This window comes from Sylvia atricapilla, chromosome 25, assembly GCF_009819655.1.
Source record: "Sylvia atricapilla isolate bSylAtr1 chromosome 25, bSylAtr1.pri, whole genome shotgun sequence".
NCBI lineage: Eukaryota > Metazoa > Chordata > Aves > Passeriformes > Sylviidae > Sylvia > Sylvia atricapilla.
The window spans coordinates 4,931,717-4,944,703 of NC_089164.1; the positions used below are offsets into that span (position 1 = coordinate 4,931,717).

Genomic DNA, 12,987 nt, shown 5'->3' on the forward strand with positions numbered 1-12,987 from the left:
CACGGGTCTGGACAACACGGTGCTGGCCATCAGCGTCCAGGAGAGGAACCCGCCGAGGACCAGCGTGCTGCTCTTCCAGTGCGAGCGGCTGGGGGTGAGCCCGGAGGGGGCAGGAATGGGGGGTAGCCCCAGGAATAGAGGGCTGATTGCAGCGGGTTCATGCCAGGCAGAGACACTGAGGAACAGCCTGGAGAAGGTGTTGAGGCAGAGGAAGGAGGAGCAGAGCAATCACTACGGGCACAGGTATGGGGGGTAAGTGGCTCTGCGACCCCGCCCTGGAGACAGTGCCACTGCGCCCCCAAGTCTCGCTCCCCAAAGCTGCGGTGAGTCTGGCCATGGGGTCTCCCTGTGGTCCCACACGTCCCCAAAGAGCCCGTGCCTGTGGGCATGTTGTGGTTTGAAAACAAACCAAGTAAGAGGCTCTAAGTCAGGAATAAAATTTAATGAGAAGAAAAGGAAAATAAAATAGAATAAAATAAAATAAATACAAAAAGAAAAACCAGTGCCAGAGTCAGAATACAACCTGATCAGGGTGATGGAAACAGTCCAGACAAGGGGGTCTTCCTGAAACAGAAATCTTGTATAAAGGTCTGGTAGCTCTGGTCCTCTGGGAATCCAGTGGGTGAGGGCTGCTTCTACTGTCCCAAATCCCAGCTTATATCCAGGTGAGAATGCTTGGCTCTTCCCCATGGGCGGAGCATCTCACAATGGGATGATGAGTCATGGAAGAGAGCCTTAATGGCCCATTAAAGAGAGAGAGTCATGCAAAAGGCATTGATGGGCCATTAACTGAAGATGGTGATAGAATACATTCTAAACTACAACCCAGGACAGGGCACTTACCGCCTCCTCAAGGGTCGGGGGGGCCCTTTTCACCTCCTGGCTGAGCTTCCCCGTCCTACCCCACCCCAGGAACATAACTCCCGCACCCCATCCCCGGGCTCAGCCTCCTTCCTACCCCTCCTACTCCATCCCCATGCGCCTCACCCCATCCACAGGCTCAGTTCCCCCTCTTCCTCATCCCCGTGGGCACAGATCCCCCCAAACCCACCCATAAGCTCGGTCTCCCCTCATCCCCGTGGGTGTTCCCCACCCGATTTCCCATCCTTTGGCTTAGACCCACGCTCGCGGACCCCCACACCCCATCCTTGGGACCAGCCCCACTCCTGCCCCATCCCCACACACACAGACCCGTCTGCCCACCCCGCGCCGCCTCCCCAGGCTCAGCTCACCCTCACCTTCCCCCTCCCAACCCCTCTTGCCCCGGAGCAGCCCGGACATTGTCCCGGTCCTGGCCCCCACGTACCCGGCCCCGGAGCGCCGGGCAGAGCCCCTCGAGCCCCCCCGGCGTGGGCTGCGCTCCTCGGACTACCGTGACTCTCGGGCGGGACTGCGTCATGCCTCAGTTTACCCAGGAGCAGGGGGTGCTGCTGGGGACCCTGTGCTGTCACCAGATCTGCCAGACTCCCCGAAGATGCCGCGGGCCCAAACCCCCGCCCAGGCTGTGTCCGAGGTGGACCGAGATGTTGTAAGTCCCGAGCCACCCGACCCCCCGGTGATGGGGACACGGCAGCTCCCACCCCGCACACATCGACTCCCAGCTGTTGCGGGGTTTTTATATTTGGAATGAGGTGTGAGCAATTCCAGACTGGGCCCTTGGCCTGTGGGGCCTGTGGGCTCCTTGAGTCTGTGGGACCTGTGCGCCTTTGTGGTGCAGTACGAATTCAGGTTGTGGCACAGCAAACATTCACCTCTCTCTCTTAAGGTATTCCGGGTTCTAACGGGTGTTCACATGTAGATTTATAGTGTTAATATGGAAGCCTCCTTAAGGCAGCAAATGCGTACATTCTTTAAGTACCTTGTAATATCACTAAAGTTGCAAAAGAATAAATAAAGATGTGTAAACAATAAACATCAGTGCGACATGAAACACTGCATCAGCGTGTGTGTCGTAGCTCAGCCCGACCTCTCAAAAAAACCCCTAACTTTAACTGGCGCCCGAACAGGGACGCTTTGCTTTAGTTACCATAACCAACCCCCCCGAACGCGGGTGGGTACGGTCTGCTGGCCGAAAGAAGGGGCTCAGTGGGGCTCCCCTGATTTGCGGTATCGGGGAGCCGACCCAGACGTGGGCGGTGTGGAATCGCTATCTCGCGCGGGTCGCGGAGCATTCCACAGGATTCATCGAGCGGATGAATCACGCGCCGTCCCCACAATGTAGACGGTTTGCGGTCTCCTGGACGCAGGATGCTCGCTTCAGAACCGAATTCGGCTCAGTTCGGCCGGGGGAGAAAGCGAGGCAGAAAGAGCGAGAGGTTTGGGGAGGTGGTCACCGTAGCGAACCGTGAGGCTACAGCGGCACACCCTGGTGGAAAGTAAGACTGCGTTCGCTGTGGAACAAAGAGACGGTGGGAAAAGAACGTGGATCGAGAAATGCTGGCTGCTACGCGACTTGTCAATATTATTTCTAAGAGAGGAGAAAAATTAAAAGAAGCGGACTTAGAACAGTTGCCCTATGGGCCAGGAAGCGAAGAAAGCTGAACAAGTCGCCGCTTGTCTTTAGTGAGACGGAGTGGCGAAAAATAGAAGAAATGCTGTGGGACCGTGCGATCAGGGGCGGCAAAGAAGGGAAGAGAGCTCAAGAACTAAGAATGGTGTGCAAAAGACCTTAGTTACCTTACAAATGCTGACGGCCGAGCGGAAGGCTACAGAAGCCGCAATTCGGGCTCCTGAGGGTAAGAGATCTGAAAGCGCGGAAGATCAGAAGCCCTCCAAGATCAGTGCGGAGATCAAAAATAACGAAACGCAAAAACCCTCTAGGCTGGCAAAATATTTCGGTATTTATTTCACCTGCCCAATAAAACAAACGCGAACTCCAGTGAACCCCACGCTACGAGATATAGTTCAGCACATCCAAGAACCGAATGTAGCCCCTGCCGCTCCAGCACAAACTAACCCTGTTCAGGAAAGAGCGCGCCCGCCAGAGTCTGAGGGCGTGGTGAAAGAGAAGACAGCAGGCAAAATCAGTGACGAGAAAAAGCCAGCCACAAGAATGACACAAAAAGGCAGAGCGCAAGACGAAGACTGAATGGACACCGTTTCCCCCCTCACAGGGCCGGACCCACCAGGACATGGCGAACCCCGACCCCGCCGAGCTGCTGCGCCTCATCTTCTCAGTTCTGTCCTTCATGAGTGTCCCCACGACGGGTCCCACCCCGCGAAATGTGTGAGACGCGGGGATCACCACTCACTCCCCTCATCCCGGGGGGCGCATCGGGGGGCCCTGTTCCATCCCGGGGGACCCTTGTTACCCCCGTGGCTTTGTGACCCCTGAATTCCATGGGGTGCTCCTTACACCAGGGGTTCTGAGACGCACCCCATCCATCCCACGGGCCCACTTTATCCTGGGGCACTGCACCCCCCTGAACTGCACGGGAATCCCCTAATCCTGAGGCCATGGGCCCCCTGCAACACCCCCTCAAGCTTCATCAGGGTCCCCCCTCTCAATCCCCTAAGCTGCAGGGGAGGGGTCTCACTATCCTGGGGGACCCCACCATGGTCCCCACAGTCTCCACGGGAGTCCCCCTTATCCTGGGGGTGCAGGGGGGAATGACTTCCACCATCCCAGGATCCAGGAGGGTCCAACAACCCCCCGGGAGTTACTCCACAGATGTGGGTTTCCCACAACTCCCACCACAGCCCCCCAGCAGCTCAGAGCACCCCACACAGCGGCTGGACAAGGGGGAACCCCCACGATTTATTGGGGAGTTCTGGGGGTCACTTGGGGGGTTCAGCCCCTCACTCCTTGGTGCTGCTCCACTTCGCAGTGCGGAAGAAAACCGGGGCTTTCATGAAGCGCCCCGAGCGCATGTAGGCAGAGATCTTGTCCAGGGCCTGGGGAAAAGGGACGTGGGGACACGTATGGACACACCACAGGGTCAGGGATGGGGACACGGAGGTGCCTGGGATGGGCACAGCGACACCGGGGTGTTGGGAATACCATGGAGGTCAGAGATGCGGACAGAGATGGACCCTGGGGTGTCAGGAACTGGGACAGGGATACTGGAGTGTCAGGATTGGGATGGGGTCATTGCGATGTGTGTGATGGGGACACCAGAGTGTTAGGGACAGGGACTGGGACACCAGGAGGTCAGGGACGGGGTGACAGGAATGGGGATCGAGACAGAAACACTGGGGATTTAAGGATGAGGTTTGGGATGGGACAAGGACACAGACACTGAGGTGTCAGGGATGGTGATGGGCACAGCGGGGAATGGGGGATGGGGACATGGGGGTGTCAGGGATGGAGATGGTGCTGGGGACACCGGGGTGGCCCCGGGCTGTCCCGTGCCTCTGCTCACCTCGAAGCGCTGCAGGAACTGGGCCAGGTTTCCCTTCAGCTCCGGGCACTCAGGCACGAACATGTGTAGCCGGTCCAGCACGTCATACGCCAGGAAGTCCACGAAGGTGAGCTGTGAGAGGGATAAGGTGGGTCAGCCTTATCCCAAGGGACAGGGACTCCCCAAAGCTCCCCAGCACACCCCACCTACCTTCTGCCCCGCAAACCAGGGCCGGGAGCCCAGGAACCGCGACAGCTCCTGCAGCTTCTTGGGCAGCTGCTCCAGGTACGCCGGCTTCAGCTTCTCCTACACGGCACGGAGGGGGCACAGTTCGGGGCTCTGCTCCCTCCTGCCAGCCCAGAACCCAGGGGCATCACCCCCTGACTGCAGCCAGGCAAGGGATGTGCCCGTGCTGCTGGTGGCTGAGCCCCTAGTCCCCTGTGGGGGGACAACCCCGGGGTCTGGGGGGATCTGTCACCCCATAACCCCTGCGGGGGCACTCACAAAGTCAGGGTCGTAGCAGAGCCTGGCAAAGTCCATCCTCACATCCATGAGCTGGTTTTCCAGCACGTCCACGCGCTGCTTCTCCTCCTCCGTCTCACCACCTGCGGGGTCGGGAGGTGTCAACCCACCGCCCACCAAACCTCGGGGACCGCCCGGATCCCGCCCTCCCCACTCACACAGGTTGTGCTTGCGGGCGATGTAGCGCACGATCGCGTTGCTCTGTGTCAGCTTGGTGGGGCCGTCGATGAGATAGGGCAGCTGCGGGGGCCGGGCGGTGGGAGTCAGCCCCAGCGACCCCCGCACCGCCCTCCCCACACCCTCCCCACACCTTCCCCGGCACCTACGTTGGGAAAGTCGAGCCCCAGTTTCTCCTTCTCGTTGGTCCAGTCGCTCGGATCATAGTCAGGGGCTGAGGGAGCAGAGAGATTGAGGGGGCTCCCCCAGACCCTCTGCCCCACTCGTGGCACCCCCAGCAGTGGGGGGATGCGGACTCTGGGGTTGTCCCCCCTTTGCCCCGGGGCAGCGGGTGACCCCTCCCGGGACAGATAAAGGAGAACGTTGCCCCTGAGAGGGGTCAAGGTCTTTTTACTGGAGGGGACAAAGGTGACCCCCCGAGCTGGCAGGAGGGCGTGGGGGTGGCGGGAGCGGGACACGGGGCGGACTGGGGGCGTTCCCCCCACTGCTGACACAGCAGGAACGAGGGTGCCGGGGACAGGGGCTGGAGGGATTTGGGGGGTCACACCCCGCTTGCCCCCCGCTCACCTGGGCCAGGGCGGTACTGGCGCTCCTGGTAGGGCGTCTCTGTGTACTCTAGCAGCAGGCGGATCGCGTGGGCCAGCTGCGGGGCACGGGAGGCGTTTTTGGCACCCCAAATCCCCCCCGGAGCTCTCCCACACACCCTGGGACCCCCAGCACTCCCACATCGCTCCGGGACCTCCAAGATTCCCGCATCGCTCCGGGACCTCCAACACTCCCACATCGTTCTGGACCTCCCAACACTCCCACATCGCTCCCACACCCCCAGACACGTGCCCACCCCGTCCCCAGCGTGCCACTGTCACCCCTCGATCCCACTCACCCCACGGATGTCCCAGTACCCCAGCGTGACCACCATGGCGACAACCGCCCGAGGCTCTGTGAGAACACGGACCGGGACGGACCGGGACAGGGCCCTCCCCTGTCCCCTCCCCTTGACGTCCGCGGCTGCAGGCAGGGCGCAGGCAGGGTGCCAGGGCGTCCAGCCAGCGCTGGCACCAGGACAGCAGCAGGAGCGGCCCCTTCCCAGGGCAAGGAGGTAGCAGGTGGGGGGACAGCGGAGGGGCCCTGGGGGGCTCAGGGGGGCTCTGGGTGGTCAGTGGGTGCCGAGAGAGATGGTGAGAACATCCTCCTCCTGGATGGGCTCCAGCTCAGCGCTCTGCACCGCCTGCGTGATGAGCGTCAGCTCCTGGCACAGCGTCTCGAAGCGATAGCTCACACGGATGTCGGGAACGTTGGTGCGGCGGATGTCGTTCCCCTCCGGACCCTCCTTCAGGTAGTTGGGACCCAGCCAGTAGCTCTTCACCTGGGGGAGTTGGGAGAGGCTCCCACGGCTGCCCAGCACTCCCGAGGGCTACCAGTGCCCATGGAGGGGAATGGGAATGAGGCAACTGGGAGTGGGAACAGGCAACTGGGTGGAAATGGGAATCGCAAATGGGAGTGGGCAGAGCCAGCTTTCCCCCCTCCCCAGCCCACCGCCGAGGACTGCCTGTGGCGCCTGAGGGAGCTGGAGGAGCAGGGACGGATCTGGGGGCAGGATGTCATCCTGGTGGTGCAGGAGCAGGAGCTGGTGCTGAGCGATGTGGAGAGCAAGGTACCCCCCGGCCAGGGCACCCCCAAAGCCTGGTCCCCTCTGGCCATGGGACCCTTCGGCGATGTGACCCCACAACGCCTGGTACCCCCCTGAGCCCTGGGATCCCCCGAGCAAGGCACCCCCAAAGCCCAGCACTCCTCAGCCAGGGCACCCCTTGAATCTCGGTACCCGCCGGCCAGGGCACCCCCAAACCCCGGAACGCCCAGACCAGGGAGTCCCCTGAGCCCTGGGATCCCCTGGCTATAGGAACCCCCCCACAGCCCTGTCCCCCTGGTCCAGGTATCCCCAAACCTCAGTACACTCCACTGCCCCCCAACCCTGGCAGCTCCTACAGCCTGGCACCCTCTGATCTGGGCAACCCCCCGTCTGGCACCCACAACCCTGCCCCACGCCCAGACTCAGTCCCCCAAACTCTGCTATCTCCCTCTGATGTCACCCCACCACCCCCAGCAAACATCCCACCCCACAGGCCCGATCCCCAGAGTCCCACTTCCACCCCTTTAACCCTTTCCCGACCATTCGGCTGAGGGTACTGAGCACGCCGTTTTCCCCCTTCCAGGAGGAGCTGGAGGCTTTTCCGCTGGAAAATGTGCAGGGATGCTCCACCGGGCTGGACAACACGGTGCTGGCCATCAGCGTCCAGGAGAGGAGCCCGCCGAGGACCAGCGTGCTTCTCTTCCAGTGCGAGCGGCTGGGGGTGAGCCCGGAGGGGGCAGGAATGGGGGGTAGCCCCAGGAATGGAGGGCTGATTGCAGCGGGTTCATGCCAGGCAGAGACGCTGAGGAACAGCCTGGAGAAGGTGTTGAGGCAGAGGAAGGAGGAGCAGAGCAATCACTACGGGCACAGGTATGGGGGGTAAGTGGCTCTGCGACCCCGCCCTGGAGACAGCGCCACTGCGCCCCCAAGTCTCGCTCCCCAAAGCTGCGGTGAGTCTGGCCATGGGGTCTCCCTGTGGTCCCACACGTCCCCAAAGAGCCCGTGCCTGTGGGCACTTACCGCCTCCTCAAGGGTCGGGGGGGCCCTTTTCCCCTCCTGGCTCAGCTCCCCCGTCCTACCCCACCCCAGGAACATAACTCCCGCACCCCATCCCCGGGCTCAGCCTCCTTCCTACCCCTCCTACTCCATCCCCATGAGCCCCACCCCATCCACAGGCTCAGTTCCCCCTCTTCCTCATCCCCGTGGGCACAGATCCCCCCAACCCCACCCATAAGCTCGGTCTCCCCTCATCCCCGTGGGTGTTCCCCACCCGATTTCCCATCATTGGGCTTAGACTCCCTCTCACCCCACACTCGCGGACCCCCACGCCCCATCCTTGGGACCAGCCCCACTCCTGCCCCATCCCCACACACACAGACCCGTCTGCCCACCCCGCGCCGCCTCCCCAGGCTCAGCTCACCCTCACCTTCCCCCTCCCAACCCCTCTTGCCCCGGAGCAGCCCGGACACTGTCCCGGTCCCGGCCCCCACGTACCCGGCCCCGGAGCGCCGGGCAGAGCCCCTCGAGCCCCCCCGGCGTGGGCTGCGCTCCTCGGACTACCGTGACTCTCGGGCGGGACTGCGTCGTGCCTCAGTTTACCCAGGAGCAGAGGGTGCTGCTGGGGACCCTGTGCTGTCACCAGATCTGCCGGAATCCCCGAAAATGCCGCAGGCCCAACCCCCCACCCAGGCCATGTCCGAGGTGGACCGAGATGTTGTAAGTCCCGAGCCACCCGACCCCCCGGGGATGGGGACACGGCAGCTCCCACCCCGCACACATCGACCCCCGGCTGTTGCGGGGTTTTTATATGTGGAATGAGGTGTGAGCAATTCCAGACTGGGCCCTTGGCCTGTGGGCTCCTTGAGTCTGCAGGACCTGTGCGCCTTTGTGGTGCAGTACGAATTCAGGTTGTGGCACAGCAAAAATTCACCTCTCTCCCTTAAGGTATTCCGGGTTCTAACGGGTGTTCACATGTAGATTTATAGTGTTAATACGGAAGATTCCTTAAGGCAGCAAATGCGTACATTCTTTAAGTACCTTGTAATATCACTAAAGTTGCAAAATAAATAAAGATGTGCAAACAATAAACATCAGTGCGACATGAAACACTGCATCAGCGTGTGTGTCGTAGCTCAGCCCGACCTCTCAAAAAACCCCTAACTTTAACTGGCGCCCGAACAGGGTGCTTTTCTTTAGTTACCATAACCAACCCCCCCGAACGCGGGTGGGTACGGTCTGCTGGCCGAAAGAAGGGGCTCAGTGGGGCTCCCCTGATTTGCGGTATCGGGGAGCCGACCCAGACGTGGGCGGTGTGGAATTGCTAACTCGCGCGGGTCGCGGAGCATTCCACAGGATTCATCGAGCGGATGAATCACGCGCCGTCCCCACGATGTAGACGGTTTGCGGTCTCCTGGACGCAGGATGCTCGCTTCAGAACCGAATTCGGCTCAGTTCGGACGGGGGAGCAAGCGAGGCAGAAAGCGCGAGAGGTTTGGGGAGGGGTGGGGTGTTTGCAGTAGCGATCCGTGAGGCTACAGTAACACACCCTGGTGGAAGATAAGACTGTGTTCGCTGTGGAACAAAGAGACGGTGGGAAAAGAACGTGGATCGAGAAATGCTGGCTGCTACGTGACTTGTCAATATTCTTTCTAAGAGAGGAGAAAAATTAAAAGAAGCGGACTTAGAACAGTTGCCCTATGGGCCAGGAAGCGAAGAAAGCTGAACAAGCCGCCGCTTGTCTTTAGTGAGACGGAGTGGCGAAAAATAGAAGAAATACTGTGGGACTGTGCGATCAGGGGCGGCAAAGAAGGGAAGAGAGCTCAAGAACTAAGAATGGTGTGCAAAAGACGTTAGTTACCTTACAAATGCTGACGGCCGAGCGGAAGGCTACAGAAGCCGCAATTTGGGCTCTGGAGGGTAAGAGATCTGAAAGCGTGGAAGATCAGAAGCCCTCCAAGATCAGTGCGGAGATCAAAAATAACGAAACGCAAAAACCCTCTAGGCTGGCAAAATATTTTGGTATTTATAACACCCGCCCCATAAAACAAACGCGAACTCCAGTGAACCCCACGCTACAAGATATAGTTCAGCACATCCAAGAACCAAATGTAGCCCCTGCCGCTCCAGCGCAAACTAACCCTGTTCGGGAAAGAGCGCGCCCGCCAGAGTCTGAGGGCGTGGTGAAAGAGAAGACAGCAAGCAAAATCAGTGACGAGAAAAAGCCAGCCACAAGCATGACACAAAAAGGCAGAGCGCAAGACGAAGACGGCTCTGAATGGACACCGTTTCCCCCCCTCACAGGGCCGGACCCACCAGGACATGGCGAACCCCGACCCCGCCGAGCTGCTGCGCCTCATCTTCTCAGTTCTGTCCTTCGTGAGTGTCCCCACGACGGGTCCCACCCCGCGAAATGTGTGAGACGCGGGGATCACCACTCACTCCCCTCATCCCGGGGGGCGCATCGGGGGGCCCTGTTCCATCCCGGGGGACCCTTGTTACCCCCGTGGCTTTGTGACCCCTGAATTCCATGGGGTGCTCCTTACACCAGGGGTTCTGAGACGCACCCCATCCATCCCACGGGCCCACTTTATCCTGGGGGCACTGCACCCCCCTGAACTGCACGGGAATCCCCTAATCCTGAGGCAATGGGCCCCCTGCAACACCCCCTCAAGCTTCATCAGGGTCCCCCCTCTCAATCCCCTAAGCTGCAGGGGAGGGGTCTCACTATCCTGGGGGACCCCACCATGGCCCCCACAGTCTCCACGGGAGTCCCCCTTATCCTGGGGATGCAGGGGGGAATGACTTCCACCATCCCAGGATCCAGGAGGGTCCAACAACCCCCCGGGAGTTACCCCACAGATGAGGGTTTCCCACAACTCCCACCACAACCCCCCAGCAGCTCAGAGCACCCCACACAGCGGCTGGACAAGGGGGACGCCCCCATGATTTATTGGGGAGTTCTGGGGGTCACTTGGGGGGTTCAGCCCCTCACTCCTTGGTGTTGCTCCACTTCGCAGTGCGCCAGAAAATCGGGGCTTTCATGAAGCGTCCCGAGCGCATGTAGGCAGAGATCTTGTCCAGGGCCTGGGGAAAAGGGACATATGAGAACACATATGGACACACCACAGGGTCAGGGATGGGGACACGGAGGTGCCTGGGATGGGCACGGGGACACTGGTGTCTTGGGGACAGGGATGGGAACACTATGGAGGTCAGAGGTGCAGAGATGGACCCTGGGGTGTCAGGAATTGGGACAGGGATACTGGAGTGTCAGGATTGGGATGTGGTCATTGCGATGTGTGTGATGGGGACACCAGGGTGTTAGGGACAGGGACTGGGACACCAGGAGGTCAGGGACGGGGTGACAGGAATGGGGATCGAGACAGAAACACTGGGGATTTAAGGATGAGGTTTGGGATGGGACAAGGACACAGACACTGAGGTGTCAGGGATGGTGATGGGCACAGCGGTGAATGGGGGATGGGGACATGGGGGTGTCAGGGATGGAGATGGTGCTGGGGACACCGGGGTGGCCCCGGGCTGTCCCGTGCCTCTGCTCACCTCGAAGCGCTGCAGGAACTGGGCCAGGTTTCCCTTCAGCTCCGGGCACTCAGGCATGAACATGCGCTGCTGGTCCAGCACGTCATACGCCAGGAAGTCCACGAAGGTGAGCTGTGGGAGGGACAAGGTGAGTCAGTCCCCACAGGGACTCCCCAAAGATCCCCAGCACACCCCACCTACCTTCTGCCCCGCAAACCAGGGCCGGGAGCCCAGGAACCGCGACAGCTCCTGCAGCTTCTTGGGCAGCTGCTCCAGGTACGCCGGCTTCAGCTTCTCCTACACGGCACGGAGGGGGCACAGTTCGGGGCTCTGCTCCCTCCTGCCAGCCCAGAACCCAGGGGCATCACCCCCTGACTGCAGCCAGGCAAGGGATGTGCCCGTGCTGCTGGTGGCTGAGCCCCTAGTCCCCTGTGGGGGGACAACCCCGGGGTCTGGGGGGGATCTGTCCCCCCATAACCCCCGCAGGGGCACTCACAAAGTCAGGGTCGTAGCAGAGCCTGGCAAAGTTCATCCTCAAATCTATGAGCTGGTTTTCCAGCACGTCCACGCGCTGCTTCTCCTCCTCCGTCTCACCACCTGCGGGGTTGGGAGGTGTCAACCCACCGCCCCCAAAACCTCGGGGACCCCCCCGGATCCCGCCCTCCCCACTCACACAGGTTGTGCTTGCGGGCGATGTAGCGCAGGATGGCGTTGCTCTGTGTCAGCTTGGTGGGGCCGTCGATGAGATAGGGCAGCTGCGGGGGCCGGGCGGTGGGAGTCAGCCCCAGCGACCCCCGCACCGCCCTCCCCACACCCTCCCCACACCTTCCCCGTCACCTACGTTGGGAAAGTCGAGCCCCAGTTTCTCCTTCTCGTTGGTCCAGTCGCTCGGATCATAGTCAGGGGCTGAGGGAGCAGAGAGATTGAGGGGGCTCCCCCAGACCCTCTGCCCCACTCGTGGCACCCCCAGCAGTGGGGGGATGCGGACTTTGGGCTTGTCCCCCCTTTGCCCCGGGGCAGCGGGTGACCCCTCCCGGGACAGATAAAGGAGAACGTTGCCCCTGAGAGGGGTCAAGGTCTTTTTACTGGAGGGGACAAAGGTGACCCCCCGAGCTGGCAGGAGGGCGTGGGGGTGGCGGGAGCAGGACACGGGGCGGACTGGGGGCGTTCCCCCCGCTGCTGACACAGCAGGAACGAGGGTGCCGGGGACAGGGGCTGGAGGGATTTGGGGGGTCACACCCCGCTTGCCCCCCGCTCACCTGGGCCAGGGCGGTACTGGCGCTCCTGGTAGGGCGTCTCTGTGTACTCTAGCAGCAGGCGGATCGCGTGGGCCAGCTGCGGGGCACGGGAGGCGTTTTTGGCACCCCAAATCCCCCCCGGAGCTCTCCCACACACCCCAGTACTCCCACATCGCTCCGGGACCTCCAAGATTCCCGCATCGCTCCGGGACCTCCAACACTCCCACATCGTTCTGGACCTCCCAACACTCCCACATCGTTCTGGACCTCCCAACACTCCCACATCGCTCCCACATCCCCAGACACGTGCCCACCCCGTCCCCAGCGTGCCACTGTCACCCCTCGATCCCACTCACCCCACGGATGTCCCAGTACCCCAGCGTGACCACCATGGCGACAACCGCCCGAGGCTCTGCGAGAACACGGACCGGGACGGACCGGGACAGGGCCCTCCCCTGTCCCCTCCCCTTGACGTCCGCGGCTGCAGGCAGGGCGCAGGCAGGGTGCCAGGGCGTCCAGCCAGCGCTGGCACCAGGACAGC

The 12,987-nt window shown here is 61.5% G+C and overlaps 2 protein-coding genes across 2 annotated transcripts; both read right to left on the reverse strand.

The window, feature by feature from the left end:
* Positions 1-3,733: 3,733 nt before the first annotated feature.
* On the reverse strand, positions 3,734-5,982 carry LOC136371508 (glutathione S-transferase 2-like). The gene is made up of 8 exons (XM_066335628.1): positions 5,923-5,982; positions 5,607-5,682; positions 5,189-5,253; positions 5,021-5,102; positions 4,845-4,945; positions 4,551-4,646; positions 4,362-4,472; positions 3,734-3,894 (listed from the first exon to the last, which is right to left on the reverse strand). The coding sequence occupies exons 1-8, from the start codon at positions 5,956-5,958 to the stop codon at positions 3,799-3,801; spliced, it is 663 nt and encodes a 220-aa protein (XP_066191725.1). The 5' UTR covers positions 5,959-5,982; the 3' UTR covers positions 3,734-3,798.
* A 4,608-nt stretch (positions 5,983-10,590) lies between these two features.
* On the reverse strand, positions 10,591-12,932 carry LOC136371516 (glutathione S-transferase 2-like). Its single transcript, XM_066335637.1, has 8 exons — positions 12,803-12,932; positions 12,468-12,543; positions 12,050-12,114; positions 11,882-11,963; positions 11,705-11,805; positions 11,410-11,505; positions 11,230-11,340; positions 10,591-10,752 (listed from the first exon to the last, which is right to left on the reverse strand). Exons 1-8 carry the CDS (start codon positions 12,836-12,838, stop codon positions 10,657-10,659), a joined length of 663 nt encoding a protein of 220 aa, XP_066191734.1. The 5' UTR covers positions 12,839-12,932; the 3' UTR covers positions 10,591-10,656.
* Positions 12,933-12,987: the final 55 nt, after the last annotated feature.

What these genes read in the sequence shown, in the direction of transcription:
- LOC136371508 (XM_066335628.1), bottom strand. Translation starts at nt 5,958, where the DNA reads ATGGTGGTCACGCTGGGGTACTGGGACATCCGTGGG. An exon ending in TGGGGCTCGACTTTCCCAAC is followed by an intron (nt 5,103 to 5,188) that starts GTAGGTGCCGGG and finishes CGGCCCCCGCAG; the next exon opens with CTGCCCTATCTCATCGACGG. An exon ending in CCTGGTTTGCGGGGCAGAAG is followed by an intron (nt 4,473 to 4,550) that starts GTAGGTGGGGTG and finishes TCCCTCTCACAG; the next exon opens with CTCACCTTCGTGGACTTCCT.
- LOC136371516 (XM_066335637.1), bottom strand. Translation starts at nt 12,838, where the DNA reads ATGGTGGTCACGCTGGGGTACTGGGACATCCGTGGG. An exon ending in TGGGGCTCGACTTTCCCAAC is followed by an intron (nt 11,964 to 12,049) that starts GTAGGTGACGGG and finishes CGGCCCCCGCAG; the next exon opens with CTGCCCTATCTCATCGACGG. An exon ending in CGCCCGCAAGCACAACCTGT is followed by an intron (nt 11,806 to 11,881) that starts GTGAGTGGGGAG and finishes CCAACCCCGCAG; the next exon opens with GTGGTGAGACGGAGGAGGAG.